At 38.9% G+C, this 14,724-nt stretch overlaps 1 protein-coding gene across 2 annotated transcripts in view; it reads right to left on the reverse strand.

Moving 5' to 3' along the window:
- The window catches only part of teq (Tequila), a 55,920-nt gene extending 41,803 nt beyond the window's left edge, over positions 1-14,117 (reverse strand). Inside the window, exon 1 of one of the 2 annotated variants that reach the window (XM_073985946.1) lies at positions 13,815-14,117. In XM_073985946.1, the coding sequence (XP_073842047.1) occupies positions 13,815-13,904 (90 nt within the window). In that variant the 5' untranslated portion in view covers positions 13,905-14,117. The remainder of the gene's footprint in view (positions 1-13,814) is intronic. The other variant, XM_073985947.1, reaches the window with a different exon arrangement.
- Between the last annotated feature and the right edge of the window lie 607 nt (positions 14,118-14,724).

The following is a 14,724-nucleotide window of genomic DNA, read 5'->3' on the forward strand; positions in this document are numbered from 1 at the left end:
AAGGGGTATTATTTTTTTTTTTTTCGTGGGGAAAAAATCATCGAAAGACTTTGGCAACCCGGCATGCCAGGTGTGCGAGACTTTAACACGCTAAAATAACCCCATATCGCTGTTCCACAATCCCTACGGTACCGCCGTAAGAAAGCATTTCTTCGTAGGGTGGGAATGGTACTAGTGACCCCAGCTAGTAATTACATCGTTCTCCGAATCTCATCTTGACGCTTCAATTCCAAAATTATGGATTTAATGCATTCACATACATAATTTCAGTTTTGTGGGGACTCCAACATTAACTGGATTATGTTTTCTACACTTATTGTACTTCCAATTTGCCACTCCAAGTTCATCCTTTCCTCATTAAACCTAGGACACACAAATAAGATATGTCTGGGATCCTCTACATCTTCTGCGCAGTTCGGGCAGAAGGGCGAGTTATCGAGTCCAAAGCGGAATAGATACGACCTAAAACATCCGTGCCCACTTAGAAATTGGGTTAGATAGAAATTTAAATCGCCGTGTTGTCTGTTACACCAAGTGTCAACGTTGGGTATTAGTTTTTGCGTCCACCTGCCTTTTGTTGACGTCGTCCATCTGCTCTGCCACTCTTCCAAGGTTTGGCTTGTGACTGCCTCCACGTCACCAGCATTTGTCGTTGAGCGACGAAGCTCAAACGTGCGTTCCGCTTGCTTTGCCAACAGATCAATCGGCGTCATTGCTGCAATAACAAACGCAGCATCATCGGATACAGTTCTGTATGCACAACACACACGAAGTGCAACAAGCCTATACACAGAATTTATCTTCTCACAGTACGATTTGAATCTTAACGATTTTGCCCATATTGGTGCTGCATAAAGGATTATATTTTTGATTACTCCTGCTAACATCTTTCTGGTCAGATACTTAGGACCCCTCGTATTTGGCATGATTCGACATAGCGCTGCACATGTTTTACCCGACTTCAGCTTTATGTAGTCGAGATGTTGTTTGAAGGATAGACGGTTATCTATCATAACTCCCAGATATTTTAAACTTTCTGCAGTTCTTATCACACAGTCGCCTATTTGGAGTTCAAGATACTCCACATTTTTGCGGCTTGTTATTAGGATGGCTTCCGTTTTGTGTTCTGCTAATTGCAATCCCCTTGAGTTAAGCCAAGATTTAACGACGTGGATGGTGGCTTCTGACACTATTTTCGCCTCTCCTATAGTCTTTGCTACTATTGCCAAAGCTATGTCGTCCGCAAAACCGATTATATTGGATTTTTCTGGTAGTTTTAATCCTAAAACCCCATCATACATAATGTTCCATAGCAGCGGTCCCAGGACAGACCCCTGTGGAACTCCTCCTGTGATTTTTTGTTCTTTGACTCCTTCGTCTGATTCATATATTAAGACTCTTTGTCGAAAGTAGTCTTTAATTATAGCTACTAGGTAAGGTGGAATGTTAAGGTGAATAAGGGCATTCACGATGTTTTCCCAGTTTGCTGTATTGAAGGCATTTTTAACATCCAGGGTTATGATCACACAGTATTCTTTTGTACCCTTCTTCCAACTCCTGCCATCTATTGCGGTTCTTGCAATGTCAACGACGGTTTTTATAGCCTCCACCGTTGATCTATTCTTCCTGAAGCCGAATTGCATTTCGGATAAGCCCTCTGTAGCTTCGACATGTTCTTGCAGTCTATTTCGTAGAACACTCTCCAATAGCTTCCCAAATGTATCGATCATACATAGGGACCGATATGACGATGGTGTGTCAAGTGGCTTCCCTTCTTTTGGTAATAGTACCAACCTTTGTCTTTTCCATATTGATGGGAAAGATCCACATTGCAAACAGGAATTGAACAACTGTAGCAGTTGATCGCCGCAGCATCCAACAACTTCTTTAACAACAGCATTAGGAATGTTGTCTAATCCAGGTGCCTTTGAATCCTCGAATTTTGAGACGGTTGTCATTATCTCTGTGAGAGTAACAGGTGGGAATGTAAAGCATCCACCGGGGTCGAATGTTTCCCAGGATGTTACCTCTTGGCGTGGAAAAAGATGGTTTACTATATTTTTCAACGTTGCAACTTCTGTGGGTGGGCTGTTTTTGAAGATTTTCAGCTTTTTGGTCACTAGTTTATAAGCTAGTCCGTAGGGTTGATTTTCAATCTCATCGCAGATGCGCAGGAAACAATTGCGTTTGCTACGGCGTATTGCAGCTTTAAGCTCCTTCTTCTTTTCTTTGAGCGTCTGGTGATGTAAATCATTATCTGCTCTATTACGAGTTCGTATGAATCGTCGTCTGGCTCGGATACAGTCTTTGCGTAGTTCAGCTATTTCGTGGTTCCACCAATACACTGGGGATTTATTTGCACCTCGCTTTCTCTTTTTCATCGAAGCGTTACACGATTGGGTTATGTTTGTAATCAGTTGTTGCGCCATTCTCTCTGGGGAACCATTTAAGGTGATGCCTTCAATTGATTCTCTGTTAAAGGGAATTTTCTTCCAACCTGTTGGATTCTGGTCGCGAGTACTTGCTGGTGCAGGTTCACTTAGATCCATTATTATGGCATTGTGGTCGCTATGGGTATACACATCTAAAATTTGCCAGGAAAGACGACTATATATACTAGTACTGGCAAAGGCAACATCAATAATTGAACTTCCGCCATTTCGGTTAAATGTCGGACTGGTTCCTGAGTTCATTATCAACACATCAAGTCGGGCAAATGATTCCAGTAGTATTCGACCCCTCTCGTTGGTTCTTGGACTCCCCCATTCTGTTGCCCAAGCATTGAAGTCGCCAGCTATAATGATTTGCTTCCATTTTGAAGCATCATTAGTTAATTTATCCACTATTCTCCCATACTCCTCAATATCATATCTCGGTGGAATGTAGCAGCTGTATATTGTTATACCTGCGACAGTAGCGCGAACAAACCCTGTCTCCTTTAATATGTTTTGCATTGGCTTCTGTGAAGACCAAATTGCAGATGTTCCAGTGATATCGCTTGACCAGCTTTCTGCCTTTATATTTCTATATTGTTCACTGATTATTACCAGGTCTATATTTAGTTCCTGGGTTGTTTGCCTTAATAAATCTTGCGCAGCTTCACAGTGATTTAGATTTATCTGCATATATCTCATATTGAGGTCTTGAGTTGACGCAGCGCCTTTTTGTATTGGGGGCATACCCTTGACCCAGTTACATGTTTCGGGTTTGCTTTTGTGTTTTTACACAGTATACAACATGGGGGTTTCGTACATGACGCAATCTTATGGCCAGATTCCCCACATCGGAAGCAACAACCTGAGTTGTCATTTTCACCTTGGCATTTTGCAGCCGGGTGACCAAAGTTCAGGCATCTGTAGCATCTTTTTGGCATAAGTTTTGGACGTGTTCGGCAATCAGCCCATCCAATACGTAGTTTCGGCCCTTCTAATATAATATTTGCTAGTACTGAATTCAAGGCAATTGTGGCAGTTTGAGTACCTCCATATGCTTTCCTCAGTGACTTTATAGCGGATACTTCCACAGCACTAAATTTCTCAGAGACAGCTTTGACTGCGTCCAGTACATCCTGTTTATTTGACACCTCATCTATGTCTTTTATTTCTAAAAGCACTTCTTGTGTCAGCGATCGAACTTCTGCTGTACTTCCAAGCACCTCCTTAATTGCATCGCGGAATTCGTTTGTATGCTGATGCGATGGCTTATTGAGCTCCAGTATCAACTCACCCTTCTCTGTTTTTCGAACGTTTTTGACATTTTCTCCAACAACTGCCAATTTTGGTTCTCTCTTCACCTGCTTAAGAATGTCCGTATACGACGAGTCCCCACAGGTTTTTATTATCAGCGCATCCGGTTTGCTTGGTTTCAATCTCCGCTTAGCTTTCGGATGTACTTTCTTCCAGTCATATTTCGTTGCTTCGAGAACCTGATCCCCTGTGTTTTTGGGTATATCTTCAGAGAATGCTTCTGCTGGCTTATCCTCTGTTTTCTTTTGGGTAGCTTCTTTCTTCTTCTTGGTTTTACTCTCCTTCGGGCTTTGAGTTTTTGGACCTCTTTTTAGTGCTGGAGTGCTAGGTGTTCCCAGTTTTTGAGGTTTTATCCAGGCCTCCGTTTGGGTCTCCTTGTTATCCACCTGTGCATTCTGGCAGTTCGCAGGTATTTTATTTGAGTCATCTGCTACTTTGACAAATAAAGCCTGTAACTCGCGCGTCATTGAGGTGATATCTTTATGTATGTTTGACTTAGATTTTACAAAATCAGCCAACTGCGATATTTTCAATCCAAGTTTTCTTATGCTCTCGTCTAATGGAGACTTACTATTTAGCTCCTGACCAATTTGCTTATTACCACCCGATGATTTCATCGTACTGATACTCCGTCTGAATGGGGAGTCTAAACCTCCTGCATGTAGTTGATTTTCCACTCTTAACTCCGAGCAGCTTCCCAATGGGGTTTCATCTACTCCAATGTTTATTCTGTTTGTTTCTTGAATATCTGTCATGTTTATGTTTCTTGGTCCCAACTCAAAGCCGCTATCTCCGCTCGTAAAAAGTGTAGTCACGTCATGATCCCATGGGTCCCTATTTCTAGGTCCATGTGAGGGTTGACGAGAGACCCTTATGAGGTCTCCCGTTCAGAGCCAGATCCGTGTTAATCGGGAATGTGCATCCGAACCTACACTGCCAACTTAATGGGACGAGCATTGAACGTACTTTGAGACTTGCCAGGTTTTAACGGGACGGAGGCAGCTGTGGCATTAGCCTGAAAGCCGTTTCTGTAAGGTTCCACCCCGACATACTCAGGTTCCAGAATACCACAGCCGTCAGCCCAGGGTTCATCAATTCCAAATCGTAGTCCAGTAATGCCATAATCAAGATCGTGCTGGCTTGATCTTGATGCTTTTCAGCAGGGTTTCATGTTCCTCCTTGTATAGGTGTTTGACTGGGGAAAACCACGGAGTCGTCACCTCCTTTTCAAACCTCTCTTGAGGTGTACCCCTATGGTGGAATACATAATTGTGGGTATTCATTCGCCCCGACACAGGGTTTCATAAAGCACTTGCACTATTTTAGTACGCTCTCCACACCTGCCAAAACTAGGGTCCGCGGGGTCGTTACTCCCGTTATCCTCTCCTGAAGATACCCTTGCGGTAGGTAAGGGGTATTATGTGTTAGTGCATTTGTATGTAACATACAAAAGGAAGCGAGATAGACCCATAGTTCCTTCTAGGGATATACATAGAATCACTTTCTGAGTCCATTTATGCATGTCCGTCCGTCCGTCCGTCCGTCCGTTCGCAACATACAGGTCGCATTTGTTGACCGATTTCGCTGAAAATTGGGGAATACCATTTTTTTAGCCGTCGGAAGATCAAGTTCGAAGATGGGCTATATCGGTCCAAGTTTTGGTATAGGCCCCATATAACGGTACCTCCCGATTTAAGGTATTTTAAGGATCTTAGCCGCATTTGTTGCCCAAACCAGCTGAAATTTTACATTTGAGGTTCCCAATGGCCGCGAAATTGCTCCACTAAAAATTGTCAAGATAGGTCCACGGTTCGGTATAGTCCCCATATAACGATACCTCCCGATTTAAGGTATTTTATGGATCTTAGCCACATTTTTTGCCCAAACTAGCTGAAATTTTACATTTGAGGTTCTCAATGGCCGCGAAATTGCTCCACTAAAAATTGTCAAGATAGGTCCACGGTTCGGTATAGTCCCCATATAACGATACCTCCCGATTTAAGGTATTTTAGGGATCTTAGCCACATTTTTTGCTTGAACTAGCTGAAATTTTACATATGAAATTTTACAATTGAGCCAAATTATATCGAAATCGGTTCAGATTTGGATATAGCTCACATATATATGTTCGCCCGATTTCACGTATTTGCTGCACCAAACACGCTATATATTTCCGATTTCGATGAAATTTGGAATGTGTGACCGAATTCAGTCTAGAAATAAATGTGCCAAATTATATCGAAATCGGTTCAGATTTGGATATAGCACCCATATATATTTTCGGCCGATTTCGTGTATTCCAAACACGATATATAAGTCCGATTTCAATGATATTTGGAATGTGTGACTGAATTCGGTCTGGAAATAAATGTGCCAAATTATATCAAAATCGGTTAAGATCTGGATATAGCTCCGATTTATATGTTACATATTCACAGTGGTGTAGGGTATTATATAGTCGGCCCCGCCCGACTTTGATCCTTTCCTTACTGGTTTAAAAGAGCGTTTTGCGGAGTTGGACCGATCATCATATATTTTTGTAAGCTTATTAAGTACGTAATAATCTTGCTTTTGAACGAGAGACTTTTAAAAATATCAATTTTAAAAATATGGTGAACAGCGAAATTAAAAATTAGAATTTTTACAAAAAAATGGGCCGTTTTTGGCCATGAATTGGTCAAAAAACTTTTTTAAAGGAAAATTCTCATATTTATAGAGAGGAGTTTGATGTATTCAATCAGTTCACAAAAAATGTGAAGACTGAACACCAAACTTCAGTCATTTCGGGTGGATATTGAGACCACAACCTTCAAAATACCGAAAATGGAGAGGTACGGTTCTATGTGGGCTATATGAAGACGAGGACCTATACCGACAGAATTCAGGCGGAAAGCTATAAACCCCCAACGAAGACTAAATACCAATTTTCAACCATTTCGGTGTGATAATGAGGCTGAAACCTTCAAAATACCGAACATCGGGAGCTACCATCCTATGGGGGCTATATGACGGCGTAGACCTATACCGACAAACTTCGAGGTGAAAGTTTTATACGCCCAACGAAGACTAAAAACCAAATTTCAGCAATTTCGAAGGAATATTGAGGCCACGGTGGCATATTTAGGTCACAACCTTCAAAATACCGAAAATCTGGAGGTACCGTTTTATGGGGGCTATATCAAAACGTGGACCTACACCCATAATTCTCTGTTGTTTTATACTTCTGCCGAAGACTAAACACCAAATTTAAGTCACTTCGGTTGGTCATTGTGACTAAAACTTACAAAATACCGAAAATCGGGAGGAACGGTTCTATGGGGCCAAATCAAAACGTGGACCGATCATCCCAGTTTTTTGTCCTGAAGATTGTAAGTCAATAATAAGTACGTGTACCAAAGTTGTTAATATGAACTCGCGACATAGTGGGTCGTAAGCTATAGGGCTAGCTAGAGGGGTCGGGGTACCTCCCCACAAAACATGCTAAGAAAACACGATATTCAAGATATTTTTGAACGTATTGTTCGAAAATGCCTTGGGATACAATCGTAATAGCTCTCTTGATCCTGAATGGTCATCTCGGAAGTAGAATATCGCGTCAGCCCAATTTTTCGCAGTTATATAATTATAGATAATATCCTCAATAAGTGGGAAAGGGCAATCAACCCCACATTTTTGAATATAGTACAATCCCGATAATGTTAAATGTCGCTTGACCGAAATTAAAATGAAAAAAAATATTGAGAAATTGTGTCTAAAAATTGTGCTTTGGTCACTAAATCGACGGGCCAGCAACGCGGTGTATGTACAGTTTGTCTAAATCATCGTCGGGCACTATCACAATTAAAGGCTAAACGTTGTGCATGTATGGTTATTGTGCTGGACCGAATTTGATGAAATTTTGTGCGTAGGTTCAAGGTGTGAGAATACCATTTCGGTGGGACTATGATACTAAAACCAAAAAATATCGAAAATCCGAAGGTAGCTATGGTAGTTACATCAGAACTACATATACCAATAATTCTCTGCAGAAATGTTTTACATATGTCTCCAATGGATACAAATTATAGCTATTTTGGTTGAATAATGTGGCTAAAACCTTGCGAGTGCCGGTACCGTTTTATGAAGGGTATTCTAAAAGCATAGACCTGTACCGATCATACTATACGGATTCTTTTATACCCCCAAACGAATATGAACACTCAATTTAAACCATTTCGGTAGAATAATGCGGCTAGAGTAAAGTTTTATGAGGGCTATATAAAAATGTGGACCGATATAATCCATTTAAATGACAAAAATCCTACAAGTAGTATAAACTTCTGGGCCAAATTATAAAACTCTATGTTAAATATTGCGATTTCAACAAACAGACGGACATCGCGATATCGACTTATTTTTTATGCCGAATATACATATTATAGGGCCTCTGGCGAATATTCCGATGTGTTGCAAACGGATTTACAAAGTTAATTATACCCTCCATCTTATAGTGGAAGGCATATACATATATAGGAGTTTTCTATATTAAATCTTGAGATACCATAGGTTAAATAGGGTAATTCCAAAACATCGATTTATTTTATGAGGCTTCAAAAAGAATGCATAATTATCGTTAATTCAGTATTAATACTAGATAAATAAATATGTAGATAGATTACTAAGGTTTACACAGAAATTCCGAACAACGGGCCAGCAACGCGGACCCGGGTCAGCTGGTATATTATATTTTCATATTCCTTAGATGGAAGAACTTCACGAAGCAAGCTACACGCAGAGAAAAAAATATGATTGATCCAACAATATTCGAAGAGCAAAATATGTATTGTAAAGATATTGTTAAATTCCAAATGTAGTATTGTGATTCCAACAATTGGGTTTTGTTAAATCCAAAAATAGTTTTTGTCAACTGGACAATAGTTCTCTCTTTTCTTCGACAATTTTTTCTCTTCTCTCGCTATTCGATGCCGTGTTGAAAAAAACAATTATGGTGAGTTTTGTTTGTATGACATGATGCCTTTATCTTTGTTTTTGTGTGTATGTATACCAACAATGATACTGTTGTTTTTATTTGTTTCTGTTTTGTTTCATTCTTCTATCTTCATTGTGCTTTGAGGTTTGGTGTTATACCGGAGTTTGTTATGGTGTTTAATTATTCCTTATGTTGTGGTCGGTGCTTGTGGCTTTTTATTTGTCTTTGTTATCAGCCAATGCAGCAAACCATGTATTGTGTTCATCAATGATTGCAATATTATACGCGACATTTATATCCAAGTTATGTGAAAAGTGTATATGAGAAGTATATACACTGAAATCAAAAATTTCTGGGCTGGTTTTCTGGGTTGACAATACTTTTTGTAAACAAAATTAGATTATGATAGTTCCTACAATCGGTATTGTTAACGATTTTTACAATATTGCGGAAATTCGAAAGTTGTTTTTGTTTTCTATGATTGGAACAAAAGATGGTATTTTTGGATTTGAATTACAATGTTTGAACAAAACAAATACATTTTTGGAACCAAAACAGATATTTTTGTTCCAACAAAAGCGAAAAATATTTTTTCTCTGCGTGTATGTAGATAAAATATCACACCATAGGACGTCAAAATCGTACAATAACCCTCATACATTACGATCTCTGTGCCGCTTGAAGGGCGTGAAGGTAAAGGTTCAGCAGTTCGGGAGATATTACCGCGCCTTGGGGAACTCCCTGTTTCACTCAACGGGTCTTAAACTTCACTTCTTATTTCCGGAAGCCACAAACGTCTGGCGGCCACACATATAATTGATTAACAATCGTTTCAAACACGGACCTTCTCTATGCCCTCGAACTATTTGTCATAAATGAATGTATCTAAAGTCAAAACTGTTCTGACACACGGCTTGTTCTGGTTTAGTCCTTGGCCGATATATGTGTGGATGTGGTGTTGTAGTACTGCGGAATCCGTGGTGATTTGGATAACTGGGAACAGCTTGTCATCATAGGGACGAGTAGTGTCTCTAGAATATTCGCTACAGTCGACAAGAGGGAGATCGGTATGTACGATTCGCCACTTCTGGCATTCATTTGCGGGACCACACTACCAACGTTGCACAGTGGTGGCACTTACATTGGAAAAATAATTCTAGATAATATATCGAACTGAAGTTTTTATCAATGGGTCCTAGTGGCCTAAAAACACACTAACAAAAATATTGTAGTCCTAGGTTCAAGTTTTCGCGTGGTTCCCACGTAATGAATCGCCCTGAATTGAAGTAGATTACTGTTACCAACACAATGATCAATCGAATTTGCTGTAATCCGGTACAAAGAGTTCTTATTGCATAGTAAACCTCCAAGCGAAATATTGTCTGTATTGGTCCATGATTTCGTATACTCCCATATGATTTATTTCGTTAGATGTTAACCAAATATTCAAGCCCAATGGGTTTTAATAATAAAATCAGAGTTTAGAAAACCATCTCATAAAGAAAATGTGATATCGGTCCACTTTTGACCGCAGCCTCCATATAGGTTTACCATTCATTTTTCGGTACTTTATAAGATGTAATCACCATTTTCTGTAAAATTGCCTGTAATAACGAATTTTTTGTTCTCAATGCGGGGAAATTTTCTACGTTTTGGAGTGTTGCAAGATAAGGGTGTCCCAAACAAGAAAAAGTATTTATTAAACCAAAACCTTTTATTTTTCTTTCACGAGTTTTCAGTGCGGCTCCAAGTTACCCTGATAAAATAAATCACTAATAGCACAAAAACATTATATTGAACGTAAATGTAAGAAAAGTAATAAAATTATTTAAAAATATTCCAAAGAATATAAATTCAGCACATAAAAACCGGGCTAAACTTTTGGTCATAACTGCCAAAACCGCAAATTTCCTCAAAAAATCTAAACAGTTTTGAAATCTACAGACCCCTGGCTTCAATTTGGTACTAGTGACGATTCTTGCATATGCTTGGAAATTAACGAAAACTTTATGGAAATCCATACAAATATATTAAATATTTCCATTTTGCCCAATATTATTACCAAAATATTTGGCAACCCTTGCAATTTTGAGGAATTATTATGAGAAGAAAAACGAAGCTTAGGCAATCTACTAAATGATTCAACTTCAGTTAAGGCGTGAATAATACTCATTGGTTTCAGAAACTCGCTTTTAATATAACTATTTTTTCTCATTTTTTTTCTCCAAAGTTGGCCATGTTTGTAAGGCTTTTTCTCCTAAAGAACCACGAAAAATGGAAAAACAAAGTTGAGTTTCGAAAAATTTGGAATGTTTAGAAGCCATGGGCATCTTTTAAATCTTACAATGATGACATGAATGTCTGAGAAGACTTTACCAAAGTCGAAACATGCATGTCACATAGTGGTGGGTGTGTGGGTTCGAATCGTCGTCGGCTTCCTTTTTCACTTGCATTATTCATTGATCATCAAGCTCGATTCCAATGAGAAATTCATTAAAAATTAATACAAAAAAATGATCTTCGCCCAAAAAAGGCAAAATTTTCAAATAAAAAATTAATTTTTTGATTTTTGTCGTTGGGCGCATCCACTGTGCGTCGTGGGTGGCTAAAGATAGATTGAGGACACACACATGTCAAATACTCAACTCCAGGTTCATCCAGTTACTTAAGCATTACCAAAGATATTCCATGTGGCCCCAAAACTTTGGATAATTCCGCGTTTCGGATGACGTCTGCAACATCGTTCGTCGTAAGTTGTGGTGGTACCTCCTCGGCCGGGAGGGCTCTTGTACGGCGTAACACACTCCACCTCGCCTCGTTAGTTCCCTAACTCTAAGCCTTCAGTGTTCGTACGACGAAAGTCAGCACACTCGAATGCTAATCCCTTCGCCTCTACTATGAAATTTAGTTTAATTTCGGGTATTCGGGATATGATGTCTCGGAAAATTATCTCAACTATCCGAGGAAGCGGTGATTGGTAAATTCTCTGAACCCATGTCAATCAGCTTTGCCTTGGTTCAGATAAGTACGACGGAGAGGTTATGATGTCGGGTGGTCTGTTAACGGAGAAGATTTATTAGACCAGGTGCCAGAATGGTGATGTCTGGCGAGCTTTGGCAATTTCCTCTTATCCTCGTAGGAGCGTCTTCGTTCACCATGCAAAACGTGAAGCTTTCAATTTGTTCGTCCAGCGGTCATCGTCAGCTTTGAAGTCCCCTATCACCAGACGCTTATTGCCCTCCAAAAGTAAATTAAGGTCGGGCATAAAACACAGGGCACAACCATCCATTGACGGTATGTACACATCAAGCAACCCAACCTCTGTATTCCCTCACTTTACTGCTTCCCCCATACAATCTATGCGTCAATAGAGTCAAGTTCAAACGTTTTGGGGAGCGTGAGAATTCGACTTAACCATTTTTTAACTTTTATAATTAGATCGCTTTAGTAAAAAGACAGGGGACATGGACGATAATAAATCCTAAACAGCATCAATGGGCGAAAAATTCGACAAAGTCCGTATGAGGATAGAAAAGTTACAGACAAAATCAATAGATACATTTAAAATCCTCCTCGGTTTGACAATGGACCGAAGAAGTAAGGTATAAAATACCAATTTTTGAATTGTCAAGCATAAAGTCCATAAATTGTTGTCATTAAAACTTATTACGACGGGATAACAACGCGGACCGGGGTCTGCTAGTATACAATATATATTTTCCACCGTTATATTTTTCCACGTATATTTTCGACCGATTTCATGTAATTGTTGCACCAAACATCTCAACAAATTATATTGCAGTCGATTTAGAGGTTGATGTAGCTTCCGTTTAAAGTACTAAACACACCATGTCTGTCCTATATGAACAGTTCAAATTCAAAATAAGGTTTAAGGCAAGCAAAAATTTCGCACTTCAATTCAGGAGAAGTATTTTCCTATTTGCAAGTCCACTTCCTTGTCCTGTTGTTCCTCCCCAGCTACGAGGGTCACTAGAAAACTATTTGACATATGCACAGCAGGGTCGCCTCGCCAGGCGTCATTTGACATTTTTTGGAAAGTTTAATAGTTTTTAGCCCAAGCGTACTCAGGACAGTTTGACATACGACCATGTGTCTAAGAATTAACTTCCGAATTCGAACCGAAATCGTGGCGACACTTAAATATTTTTTAGAATTTCCTTAGAAATTTCTTTCCGAATTCGGTGACCATGTCCATACAACTTTCGTACCGAATTCGATGCGAATTCGGCATTAGAATCGAAAAATTTGTTCAGAGTTAGATGGGTTTTGACCTAAATTTAGTATAAGTATTGTCCAACCCAATTCAATAATTCACTTGGCATTGGAATTTATCTTTGTCCACCACTATGTTGTTAAAATGTGTGGGATGAAGCCGTTCCCGCCTAAAATAACGCATTCATTGTTTTCCTTTTTCCATTATCTACTCCATAAGAAAGAATTTCTTTGGAAGCATAGCCCTTTCAGCAAGATTATTTATGAAAAAATACTCATAAAACGTATTGTCAATTGTTATTTTGCATAAAATGACTCATATGGAATTTTATATTTGAAAGAAATTTACGTAGATCTTGGAATGCATGGAAAACATCCATAAAAACCAGCAAATACTTCTTCAATAGAATAGAATTGAAGATGTCGCAATTAATTAAACGAGACTAGGAAGAATTCGTGCCACAAAACGCAATTCCCAAATAGTAAAGTAGATAGACAGCAGATGATCAAACGTATTCACTGAGCAGATAGCCGCAGGGAATCTAAGACATAATGATGCTACAGGCAAAATTAAATCGTATATTGACAACAGCTATAAATAATAAATAAATAAAGACCATCCGACAAGTAGCAAATGTTATCAATTTGTCTTAATGATCTTTAGGTGTTATCATCGACTATTTCTAATGAATTTTGCTTAGAAGAAAAAAAAACCGATTTGATTGAAAACATTTTACAAAGTGTTCGTGAAATACATGCACATATCCTTAAATGCAAAGTTGTTATTTTTCAATTATCGCACACATTCATACATAGCTCATTCATATCTTTTGCAATAGTTCCGGTATGAATTTTCAAATACTAACCGCTTTAACTCCACAAATTAACAACAAATTTCCACATAACAGCCAGATTATTAAATTGGACTTCAGTCTATGGGAATTTACATTCCACATTTTTGTAAATATTCAATTTTTATTCGATGAGTTATCAATATTTTTTATTTTGTCCAGTGAATCACAACAATAAAGTATTACTATATTTTACTAAAATACGCCGCTTGTCTTGCTATTTTTCGATTACTTTTCTTTTTTTGAATTTTTATGGACCGAACCGTTGCCACTGAATGGCAAATAAGATTTAAATTCTCTTTGTCATCCCATCCAATTAAAAACGTATCAATTTGAAAGTACTCTGCTCTCACCAACAACGAGTACTGATAATACAGCCAGCAGCTAGCTGCTGGGAAACGAGAGATTACTGGAGCTGGAGAGGATATTCTATAGTTGAGAGTCACCAAATTTAGATTATCAATGAAGATTCAAAAATTACTTTACTTGGGAAACACTAAGGCCTGTTTTGGCGGCTGTGTATTTTGTAGAGCTGGGCTGTGTCGTTCAATTGAACGATCCGGATCACTATCTCGAATGAGTAAGATCATAAAAACCAACGTGTGAAATTAAGTATACGTAGTTTTGTCAAAGAAATTACCGGAGTCCATTGAACGAGATAGTGATCCGGATCGTTCAATTGAACGAGATTGCCCAACTCTAGTATTTTGTAACTGTTTTGTCATAAAGTATACAAATTTGGGGTTCAAAGTTACAACTGTTACAAAGGCAACGCATACAGAAATACATTTCGGGTGGACCCTCTAAATGTACTGATGATGATAATGAATCTTCGTCTCCTCATGAAGATGGCCTCCTAGTATCATGAGGCGGCACCCTATTGCAGTCGTCAGTACAAAATTCTGGCAGGATTGATTACTCCTCC

The sequence above is a fragment of the Musca autumnalis genome, unplaced genomic scaffold, assembly GCF_047663935.1.
Source record: "Musca autumnalis isolate F117 unplaced genomic scaffold, ASM4766393v1 scaffold_4, whole genome shotgun sequence".
NCBI classification, from domain to species: domain Eukaryota; kingdom Metazoa; phylum Arthropoda; class Insecta; order Diptera; family Muscidae; genus Musca; species Musca autumnalis.